The 12221-nt window shown below is 37.3% G+C and overlaps 1 protein-coding gene across 1 annotated transcript in view; it reads left to right on the plus strand.

The window, feature by feature from the left end:
• The window catches only part of dgkq (diacylglycerol kinase theta), a 44126-nt gene that overhangs the window by 18082 nt on the left and 13823 nt on the right, over window positions 1–12221 (plus strand). Inside the window, exons 4-15 of the mRNA XM_084429864.1 lie at window positions 1552–1637; window positions 2499–2624; window positions 4438–4594; window positions 5674–5748; window positions 5830–5930; window positions 6097–6311; window positions 8152–8242; window positions 8564–8618; window positions 9701–9762; window positions 9936–10086; window positions 10405–10443; window positions 11971–12086. Of these exons, the coding sequence (XP_084285990.1) occupies window positions 1552–1637; window positions 2499–2624; window positions 4438–4594; window positions 5674–5748; window positions 5830–5930; window positions 6097–6311; window positions 8152–8242; window positions 8564–8618; window positions 9701–9762; window positions 9936–10086; window positions 10405–10443; window positions 11971–12086 (1274 nt within the window). The remainder of the gene's footprint in view (window positions 1–1551; window positions 1638–2498; window positions 2625–4437; window positions 4595–5673; window positions 5749–5829; window positions 5931–6096; window positions 6312–8151; window positions 8243–8563; window positions 8619–9700; window positions 9763–9935; window positions 10087–10404; window positions 10444–11970; window positions 12087–12221) is intronic.

Raw genomic sequence — 12221 nt, forward strand, 5'->3', positions numbered from 1 at the left:
TTAAAATGAATGCGCTGTCGATATCTTCTATAACAGACGCGATGGCGGAATCTACACATGATGTTTCATAAACAAAGTTCGGGAGGAGCTCGTACAAATAATCAATCCAATATCAACTTGTCATCAAACAATACCATGTCTAACATTACCCTATCTATCAGCATGAGGAAGCATATTCACTCTGTCAACTTACCTAACACTCCTTGACAGTTTTTCAGCATCCCTCCACCACCCCGAATCCTCACTCTTGTCTTGTTCTCTCACAACCAGGAATACGGGGGAGTATGGCTACCTAGCCCACAGCCCTCTCCTCGGACAGCACGTCATATACGCATTTATTCTATCGACTTATTTGTGTGAAATCTTATATACGCATTTATTCTATCTGAAATGTGAACTCGTGAAATCTCAAATCTCAAGCAGCAGTCGTCTTTGTTGTAAACTAATTCAAATCAAGCGCTCTTTGGTGACGTGGATGATTACGTTACCGTTGCTCATCTGTCCATCATCGTATAAAGCCCGCCCTGACAATTTGATTGGTCCGAACAATTTTTGTTCGGGCATAATAGCTCCTCAACGGAGCGAGTCCAGACCGAACTTCCCGACCAAAAAAATTTGTGGGCGGGGTTCGGGCTGGCACCCAGGCTACCAAAACGACATATTTAAAAGTTTTTTTCCCTTGAAAAAAAATTCTTCATGCCTTAAAACAGCTTAAACTCTACACCCTTGCTTCATTTAGTATATGTGGTTATATGAATATGCAAATTAGCCCCGCCTCCACTCACTCGCACCAGCTCAAAGATCCACTCGTTGACGATCACACGTTGACGTGATTGGTTACAAGGTAGTTCGTGATGTCAGAAACACCAGCGATTTCAAACCGCGGTTTTGATACTGTCTATGGTTCACTGCAGTTTTAAGGAGAAAATACTCAGCAATGGTGTTGACTTATGAATGTGCACATGGTTTGTCTTAAAGCATATTCCACATAGACATTTTCACCACAGTGGGACTTTAAGCACTCAAAATATATTTTTTTAATAATCAAACTCTCTCAATGTTTCTTCTAAAATCTTTTCTGTTTCCCCAAACCCTTGGTATTGTTTTTTTTTTCTTTTTTTTTTCTGTCATTGCTCATTTGTCTGTGCTGGCTGTTCCTGTTTGGAAAGCTGCTGTTTCCATGGAAATATCAGAATGGCCTTTTGCAGTGGGCTGAATTCTAAGAACTGAGCTGAAAAGAAAAACATCACACTCCAAATCTCTCTCTCTTTCTATTTCTCTTCCTCTCTCGCATACAAAAGGCACAAATGAAGCTCACAAGGAAAGTCGATCTTTAATTCCCACACACACTTAAACAGTTGTTACAATATTATGAATTAAGTGGCTTTTCCCTCTATTAGGCCTGTAACACCTCACAGGCAGTACTAATAGTGCCTGTGCTAATAAAATGAAAATACCAACTGTTTCACCTCAGATGATGCTTGCTTAGTGGATAAACCACATAAAGACACTCCCTATTCTTTCAATAACCTTACCTCACATTTCTTTCAGTGTGTGAGCTACACGTCCACAGCGACTGTGCCCCGTTCAGTGTTAGCGATTGTCGTTTCTCTCATCAAGATGGAGGGCAAGACATTGTGAGTATGAGAACCAGGACTGCACTACATCCTTCTGTTTCTGCTGATATATTAATCTGACATTTAAAGCCAGCATGGCTGACCTCAATTTGAAAAGTAATTGAATTTTTCATAGCTTGTCAAGCTTTTCTTCACACTTGAAATGATGTTGTTTGGTAGATTTTAATTACATCAGTACTGATTAACACTACATGTTGCCTACTTATTGTTATTTGTGATTGCACAACCTTATTGTTGTCCACGAATTTGGGAGTTTCACTTGAGGGCTTAAAATAAAATGCCTTCAATTTTTGAAAGCAACATAGATGTATCCGTCACTGCCTTTGATATCCCACAATCCTGTGCGTTCCATTCTGTGACATTTGAGCTAAATAACAGAAAAATTGTATCTGAAAGTTGTATTTGGTGGTCAGTTTGTGTGTAAATGTATTTTATTGGCCAACATTTTCCACTTTTGATGTCATTTCCAGCGAGAAATTACTATTGTAGTAATTAAATAGTTGCTTAGTTATTAGCCTACCAATGATTTGTTGTAGATCATGAATCCATTATGCTACCTTCGTGCGCAAACGCTGCCTATAAAGTCATTATTTATAGGGCAGCAAGGCAACAAGTCAGCTGCCTTTCTACTTAGAATTATATAATTAGATCATTTCTAATTATAGATCAAACTCTAAATTACCGCTAAATTCAGAGGGAAATTATTGGTTGATAAGAATGTTGTTCAACCCCAGCAAACAGTGTAACTAGGATGTTGATCCAGGAGCATGTCCTGGGTAAATCACATCTCTATTATTGCTCTAGATTGTGTTATTGGCCACATGGCTTTTCCTAACCCATCATCTCCTCCTGCTCTGATAGGACACGTACCAGCATCACTGGCGGGAGGGCAACATGTCCTCAGGTGCCCGTTGTGAGTTATGCCGTCGCACCTGCAGCTCCTCGGACGTCCTGGCTGGCATGAGATGTGAGTGGTGTGGCGTTACGGTAAGTGTTTATTTCTCGTTTTTACAGTGCACCCAAACTTTACTTAGCATTCAACGCTTTCAGTTTGCCTGTTGTCGACTGTATTCATCACACAAACAGCTTCATTATTTAGTCATAAGAATGAAGGTGAGTGGGCACTTAGGCTGTCGTGCCTCAAAGAATCGATCAATTATTTAACAGGTGCAATGTGGGATGCAGCTCCTGTCAGCGCTCACAAAGTTGTACTCGGTCAAAATTGAATGCAGGAAAAAAGTCATCTTGGCAGTGGCTATTTTTTCTGTTGCCTGGCCTGGTTTCTTGATTTTGATTGGTTTTGAAACAAAAGGCAATCTGGCAACAATCATGCTTCCTTTATAGATAGCATTTTAAGGCATCAAAAGGTAGGCAACCTAATTATGCTGCCTCTTAAGATATTTCTTTTTCCAGATCCTAAGACAACATCTATTATATTTTTCACAGAGAAGGCAATCCCAGAATGCATTACTCTGGCCTGAAAAAAAAAAAAAAAAAAAAAAATCCAAGATGACTGATGAATGATGCAAGAGAAATGTACTTGTTATGCATTAAACACTGAAAAGTATGAATAAAAATCAGTTTCAAATGTTTTAAATAATTAGTTTATGAATAGTTAAATGACTGTTAATGACTGATTATAAAATGTAATTTTTTCCTGTGATGCAAAGCTGAATTTTCAGCATCATTACTCCAGTCACATGATCCTTCAGAAATCATTCTAATATGCTGATTTGCTGCTCAAGAAACATTTCTAATTATTATCACTGTTGAAAACAGTTGTGCTGCTTAATATTTATGTGAAAACTGTGATACATTTCTGGTAGGATTCTTTGATGAATAGAAATAGCATTAATTTGGAATGGAAATATTTCTAACATTGCAATTGTCTACTATCACATTTGATTTAATGCTGAAGAAAAGCATGAATTTCTTTCAAAAAGGAAAAACCTTACTGGTTTATAAGATATGCTTGTTAAGTTATGCCTGTTGTTAGACCTTTCGTGATACCTGTATTTAAATCAGTTGTTGAGTCAGCCACTTTGCACTAATTGTATGGCCATGTTCCAAATCACTCACTTATGAGTTTCCATTTCAGTTAGGATGCTGACTTAGAAGTCACCTGCCTACATCGAAGATGCAATTTTTGCAAGAGAGCCACTGTGTCAAGAGTTACATACTGCACCAATGGCTCACTCTCCACTTTTTTTCTGCATTATTTTATTTAGCTCCGGGTGCTAAAACACTCTACTCTACTGCACTCCAGCTAACACAACATGTACCTCTGAACACTAGCATCCATTCCATCCTCTCCCCAGCTCTCAAGTTTTTCAGCATGTACTGTAGCTGTAGGTTATTAAATGATGTAAGCAGTAGCGTCTGAGTAAAAGGTTTTTGAGGACAGAGGCTTCAGGGTCTATATTTGAAATGGCTGTTTGCAGCTCTAATACTTTGAAAGCACAAACCTCTAGAATTTTGAGAACATAGACACAAGAAAAAAGAACTTTACACACAATACTTATTTTAGTCTGGGTGGTGTGGTCTAGTGGTCAAAGATCAGAACTGGTAACCAAAAGGTTGTTGGTAGAAACCCTGCAAAGGTCAATCCATGAATGGTAGACCAGTGTGCTCTTCAGCAAGCCACCTGGTTAATATAGCGCCCTTAATACAGGAACAATGTCCCTATATGTTGCTTTGGATAAATAAATTAACCATCTGTTGTCATTATTATTAGAAAAATTGCAGTTGTCATTAAGCTGTACTGTAGCTTGTGAGCTTATCTGTGTTTATATGTTTGCAGGCACATGCGTCATGTTACATAATCATGTCCCCGGAGTGCTCCCTGGGACGACTGCGGAACATGATCCTTCACCCCAGCTGCGTGTGGATCTGCTCGCGGAACTTCAGCAAGATGCACTGTTACAGAATCTCAGAGAATTCCCAGCACGGCGAGATGGGTAATGCTGCCTAGACACTTTCCCATTATCCCTGAAATCTGAGCAGACACCTTAAAGTTAAAGGAATGTTCCGATTCACAACAAGTTCTGTGCACAGCATCTGTGGCTTCATTAGCACAGTCATTTTGACTTGTTCATCAAGGTGGTAAAAACGAGCAAAAAATGTGTTTGCACTTAAATATAGGTTTGGGGTAATAAATTAATACTTACTTTTAGCAAGGACGCATTAAAATAATCAAGTTCTCTACAAAAATATTAAGCAGCGCAACTGTTTTCAACATTAATAATAATGAGAAAAGTTTCTTGATCACCAAATCACCATATTAGAATGATTTAGCTTTGAATGAGAAAATTAAGCTTTCCCATCACAGGAATAAATTACATTTAAAAAAAAATGTTTAACAGTTATAATTATACAATTATAATATTTCACAGTATTCGAGTTTTTACTGTATTTTTGATTACATACATGCATCCTCGGTGAACATTAAATGTCTTTCAAAAGCATGAAAAAATATCTTACTATCTTGCCACTGTTCAAAAGTTGGCTAAATTATACTTTTTGTTACGGAACTCTAGACAGATGTATTTTTTTTATTCAGACCTTTTTGGTATCCTTGCATGTCATGCGAAAGTTACAGTGATAATATTGGATAATATCAATCAAGTCTTATGATTACATCCATAATCGGTAAGTCTTGTGGCTGTACTTTAGAAATGTTGTGGTTAATATCCCGCTGCAATGCCCTATAGATTTCCATTACTGAACACATGATTTTTGCTTGTTTTTACAAACTGGGAGGCATGTCACAATTGTTTTCTTTGGTACTCGACTGCACTTCACAGATGTATTGAACCCAGAACATTTCTTCAATGTCAATGAGCACAATAATTATTTTCCATTTTAATTACAGTTTTCTACCATTAAATGTGTAAGCCTTGAAAATGAGATGGTTGGGAAATTGCACATTTAAAATTAAGCCATTCAATTCATTGTTAGACTGTCCTATTCACCTTTGAATATCAAATAACAAGATCACATGTCTGTAAATGCTCATAGAGAAGTGTGTTTTCTCCAGATAACCTAGATGATGTCGATACTCAGAGTCCGGTAACATCAAAGGAGACTCAGTCCACGGGGTCACCTGACACGGGTACAAAACTGGCCAAAAATGACATCATGGCTAATGGTAATCACACTTGCACCCAAAGTAATCTTCCATCTTTTGGCCTAGGTAAACAGACGCTGAAAGTTTTCGATGGTGACGATGCAGCTAAGCGCAATCAGTTTCGCTTGGTTTCGATCCCTCGAATAATCAAGAATGAGGAAGTGGTGGTGAGATGTTTTTTCCCTAATCAGGTTTCACCAGAATTGCAATTTATACATTTTACAATGAATATATAGATATACATCAAAAGTGTTTTATAAAGATCATGCTTGAATAACATTCAATCTTTATTGTCAGCATTATTCTGATGTTTCTGATTTCCGGATGTGACAGGAAGCGGCGCTCAGAGCGTTCTACATCCCAGATGAACCGCAGGATTATGAGCTACAGAGTTCCAGCCAACAGGGACTGTTTACAGATGACATCATCAACCGTAACGGCACCCCAGACAACAAGCCCGTTTTTAAAGACACGGTGTCTGATCCCTTTGTGCTCAGAGCAAAACCCAAAGAAACAGAGGTGGTGAAGATTTACCCCAGCTGGCACAAGTGAGCTCTGCTTCTGCTTTTTTAGTGCATCATGCTCTGCCGTTTTGTTTAGTGTTGTCCGACTGCCATACATATATTGATTCACAAGGAACTGTGCAAGAATGTAGAGGAAACTCATTCTTTAAAGCAATATTTCAGGTTCAAATCAAGTTCTGTCAACAGCACCTGTGGCATGGTTTTTAAAGTCAACATGAAACAGTGTTCACACCACGTTTTTCTTCCATAATCCAATATATTTTAACTGAAATTGAATATTTAATGAGAGAAAAACATGTAGTTAGGACTTGAAAATTCATAAGACTTGTTCAGAAATGGTTCTAAAATGAGAAGACTTGGTGACATTAGCTGGAAAGCTAAGTCATTTTAGTTATTTTATTTTTCTTAAATACTTTATTATATTTTGAATAGATATGATTAGTCATGACTCATGCACGAGTAGACCAGTAATGTGTATTAAGAAAGTAAATGATTTCATATTAAGTTTAAACCATAATATTCCTTTAAAATAACCCACAAGCCACACAAAGAAAACACTGAAGTAGGATCGCTCCCCGTGCACCACAGCAAAAATGGCTGCCCACTGCTCCGGGTGTATGTGTCCACGGTTTGCACGGCTAACTTAGGGGTTAAATGCAGAGGACAATTTTTGAGTATGGGTTACCATACTTGGCCTTCACATGTCACTTTCGCTTTCACTTTTAATTCAACTTATTCATTGAAATGGCTGATTCATTCAGTAACAAAACACTGTGTGTTATGGCTGTGTTTGCATTTTGCAACTATTTTAATTTGGGAAATAAAGCAAGAAACAATATTGTGTCTAAAATGTAACTCACAATATTAACTTCTTGCTTTTATACTGTTGTATGAAATCAATTTCACATTTGCAATCATGCTGATATTTGAGAAGAACTTTGAACTTATGTTTAAATTTGATAAAAACATACAGAGGCATTTGAGGCACCCATCTTGAATTTTGAGGGGGCGTTCTGGCTACTCAGTGTCAGCTTGTACTTTGTTATATTATCGTAGACAATACATATCCCCCACCCCTATTTAGAAGACGAAGTTAGCTTTATGTAGGTAAGCAGAACAGAATGGAAAATGGATTTTACATAAACACATCATAAAGATGCTCAGTTCTTGCGTCAGAACGGAGGTTCTAGCTTACAGTTTACTCATCTGAGGGTTTTATGGCACATCAATCCCCTCGCTTCTCCAAACAAACCATATATCATCACCAGGCATTGCGAGGAAATGGGCAATAGTTGTGTCGTGTACCAGTCAGCGAGGGCAAGTGTATACGAAACCCATCAAAACACGCATTGCTCGACTGATGACAGTCTTGCTGTTGTGTGTCCAGTTGCCACGGAGATGAGGTGACACAGTTGCCTTGCCAGCAGAAAATGGATCACAAATGCTGATGGACCCTCATCGCCTACAAAAACTCATCAGGGAACCTTTAGATTTCTTAAAAAGAAGAGCAGTGCCACTCAAGTGCTTGATGTTTTCATTAGATGAGGCGTTTTGTTTTGTTAACATGGGTCTGGACCTAATGATGAATTTTATGTTTTATTAACATGTAGTTTTGTGTCAGGGAGGGATTGAGTCAGGTTTAACACATGCAACCAGTTAGTGCCAGAGTCAAACGTGTATGTTCTTATGTAATATTGACTACAGTAAATCAAAACATTGTCTGAAGTTTCAGTGGCAGACCAGCGGATGATTTATACAGTGCCACACAGCTGGTAAATCATGGGATGGATTGTTTTTCGATGCTTTACGTTTTCAAATGATGGTGTAATGAGGAACATTGTTGGGTTTCACATTTGTGTTTCAGGGTTGGAGTCGCTTACATCTCAGTGACTGCTGGGAAAAGCAGCATAGTAGACTCAGTCATAAAGGAAGTGCTCCCACAACTAGGAAAACAGGTAACTTGGATTTCACTTCTCAAAAATCCTGCATGTTAGTACTGACACACAACTTATTTGTGCCGCAAACGTTGATGATGCCTCAGCACGCGTGGAAATGTGTGCCATTACTTTTATAAGCAATGAACCTTTTTTGTTGCTTTTTTTTTTAACTGATATTTTGCCTACCACATAGCAACTGCTTGTAACACCCTTGTGTCTCCGTGGCAGCTTTTGCACAGGCAAATACCACAATAGATTCTTACTAAAATGCAAAAATAGTAAAAAATGTATGCACAATTTGCATGTTAATCCTCATGTTCTTTTTGCAAATTTCTATAGAATAAAAACCCTGCTGACTTTAACCTTGTAGAAGTTTTCATGAGCAGCAAACAAGGTAAGTTCTCTTACATGTGTTATAATATATATATTATATTAAATTATACAGCTCCAGCAAAATTAGCAGTTTCTCTGGATTTATTATTTAACGCCAGGGGTGACTAATAGAGAGCATGCCAAGGCGCATGAAAGCTGGGATTGGAAATCAGGGTTATTCCACTAAATATTGATTTCTGAACTCTTCCTAAGGTAAAACATTAGTGTTGTGTTGTTTAAAAATGCATATAACTTGTTTTCTTTGTATTATTAGAGGTCTGAAAACATGGCATCTTTTTTTCGTTATTTTGACCAGTTGTTATTTTCTGCAAATAAATGCTCTATATGACAATATTTTTATTTAAAATTTGGAAGGAATGTTGTCAGCAGTTTGTAGAATAAATAAAAAATTTTCATTTTACTCAAACAGATACATATAAATAATAATTCCAGAGAAGCTGCTAATTTTGCAGTGGTAAGATATAAGATAAGATTTAGAGAATAAGATTTTCTAATCAAAATGTGTTATGTTGAGCCAAAACATTTAATGTGAAAATATACATATATATATAAATAAATAAAATTCCTTAAATTAGAAAAAAATATATATATATGCACACAATAATTTAAATGTATATTTTCATAAGGAATTTTATTTATTTATGTATATTTTACAGTTGACAAATACAGTAATGGCAAAATGTAATTTGCCTGATTTTTTTTTGTCATATTCATTTGTTAACAAACAAGTATTCATTACTTCAATGAGCTAATTGTTTCTGCCTTAAATTAATACATTTTTAGATAACTGTGTCATTTGTATGTGTACATTTCTGATATACGTAACTTAGACAGTAACCTCTGATAACAGATCTCTCTAAATAGTGCATGTCTGTAAAGCTGCTTTGAAACGATGTGTATTATGAAAGCGCTATACAAATAAATGTGAATTGATTTTGATGTCATTTTCTCCAAGTACCTTAAGAATCTGATTGGCATCATGAAATGGATTTTGGTTCAACCCCTTTCAACATATAGAACAGCTTCGAAAAGTGTGGAAGAGTTTCATGATATCCTAACCTTGTGTTTCTTACCCATCTTCAGTTCAAAGGCAAGTCCTCAGCGGTCAGGAGCTTTTACTGGAGAAACTGCTGGAGATACGGAAGGTATGTGGGGCGGGTCATGCTGATATTGCTTGGCATTTGGAAAACACTCAAGGTGATGAGCCCTGATAAGCACAGCATGCAAATTTTACAGTGTCTGTGAGCTTGTTGTGGAAAACATCTTGTGAGAGCTTCTCGGTTGTCTCAAACTCTGATTCTGAGCATGTGACTTTCAGGCGTCGTTGCGACAGATGAATCAGACACGGTTTTACATCGAGGAAAGCAGGAATCGAATGGTGCAGGTCAATCTGATTTTGGGAGGCTTTCCGACACAACTCGACAAAGAGGAATACGCACACCTGCTATCCGAACACCTCGCCGTCAAAAGTGAGTCTGCACATCTGTGTCTGCTTGAATGATGTGTAAGCTCAAGATTTAAACTGCTGCGATCCTTTGGATTTTAGCCGTTCGTCCCGTCAATCTCTTTGGATTATATTAATCTTTCCATGAAATTGTCCTCAAACAATGCTGACCTATAACTCTGACATAAGTCATCTTGTGTACTCATTGTACGCCAAGTATGCCTGACCCCGCACTGCTGAGAGGGTTTAGAGCAGATAATATAGTGACAGCTGATGATTTCTTGTTGATTGCATGGTTAACACTAACATATCTCATATCGCTTTCTCTCTCTTCCCCACCCAGGTCACTTGGCCACCATCTCTCACGTATACAACGGACAAGGTAAGAGCGACCACATCCATAAATCACAGGGTTCTGTGGGAGAACGGCCTGTTTCCTCGTCACAGGAAATGCATCCCTCCATTAAAGGCGACTCATAATGTCCGTCTTTGTTCAGAGTACAACTAAACTGCATGACTTTATTTGATAACACTGAAGGTCGCTGGTGCATGCTGCAGAACAGACCGCTCGCTGTGTCCATGGGCCATAATCTGGCCTACTGTCAGCGCTCTGTAAAGGAAAGCCCTTGTTCTGCACACACACGCTCCGAACTGCCGGTTGTTCTCAGTCGTCCTCAACATGCCCACTGGCTCACTCGCTTTAATGCTTTGAACACATTTATAATGTTGTTGCAGTGGCGTGTTGGTTTGTGTGGAGGTCTTGAACTATGTAGCGGTTAACACACAAGCTCTGACACCTAGAGCTATTACTATTCTACTCTGTATTATTTTCTACCGTTGGCTATGTACTAGTAAAAAAATGGTGCAAAGGGCATGTAATGGTGCAAAGTGGCCAATAAATAGAAGTGGCAAAATAAATGGTAATTTGATTTTAGAACTTTCAGGTGTTATATAGCCTATAAGAACAGGACTGGCAGGAATCTCTTGCTGGAAACATTGCTTAATAGCTGATATCATCATCATAACCTTAAATTCTAAATTCAGTGTACTCTACCTTAGTTTTTCAAGTTATGTTATGTAAGGACATAAGACCAGCAGATCTTAAACCGATTCTTAAATTTGTAATATTATCATAATTAAACTAATTAAACAAAATAATATGCATGTAATATAATCAAATATATACTACTATTATTTATATATATTTTAATCAATTAATTTATATAATAAATCTATAATATACTGATCAAAACACTTTATTATTACAATTTAAAATGTTTTCTATTCTATATTATTATATTATAAAGTATGTATTCTATTTCTATTATATTTTAAAGTGGAGTTTATTCCTGTGATGGCAAAGCTACGTTTTCAGCATCATTCAACATCACATGATCTTTCAGAAATCATTTCGGAAGCAGAAGAAGAAAATCCAGAAACACTTGAACTTTTAATTATATGTCAGAAATTATTTTAATATGCTGATTTGCTGCTCAAAGTTTTCTTATTAACACTGTTGAAAGTTCTGCACATTTATTTTTGTTGTTGTAGAAACAGTGCCATTATTTTAGGATTCTTAGAATTCTGATAAATAGAAAGTTCAAAAGAACAGCATTTATTTGAAATACATATTTATTTATTTTTTTACATTTATAAATGGCTTTACTGTCACTTTTAATCAATTTAATATAGCCTATCCTTGCTGGAGAAAGTGTTCATTTTTATCTTTTAAAAAAAACATTTAACTGTTATATATAAAGGATTGCATTGGGATTTGCGTAGTCTTGTTCCATCATATCATGATAGGTGGTAAAAATAATTGTGCGCAGAGCTAAAAATAATTGTGTCCCAGGTTTGAGCAGGTGTTAGTGAGTGTGTTTGCATAACTGAGCTGGTGTGCTGTTTTCAGGTGCTGTGGTTCTGCAGATCAGCTGTTTCTCAGAGGCAGAGAGGATCTACATGCTGGCCAAAGACATCAGCATCAGCGGCAAACAGCTCTACTCGCTTGTCATACCTGAGATCATGGTACAGCATCTTTTTACAAAGCCATAAATCGTACTCGGTTACTGACGTAACCTCGGTTCTCTCTAGAAGAGGGAACGAGTACTGCGTAAGTATCTTACGCTAGGGGAAAATCCCTTTTCCACGAGATACTGAAGC

The sequence above is a fragment of the Rutilus rutilus genome (assembly GCF_951802725.1).
Source record: "Rutilus rutilus genome assembly, chromosome: 14".
Lineage (NCBI taxonomy): Eukaryota > Metazoa > Chordata > Actinopteri > Cypriniformes > Leuciscidae > Rutilus > Rutilus rutilus.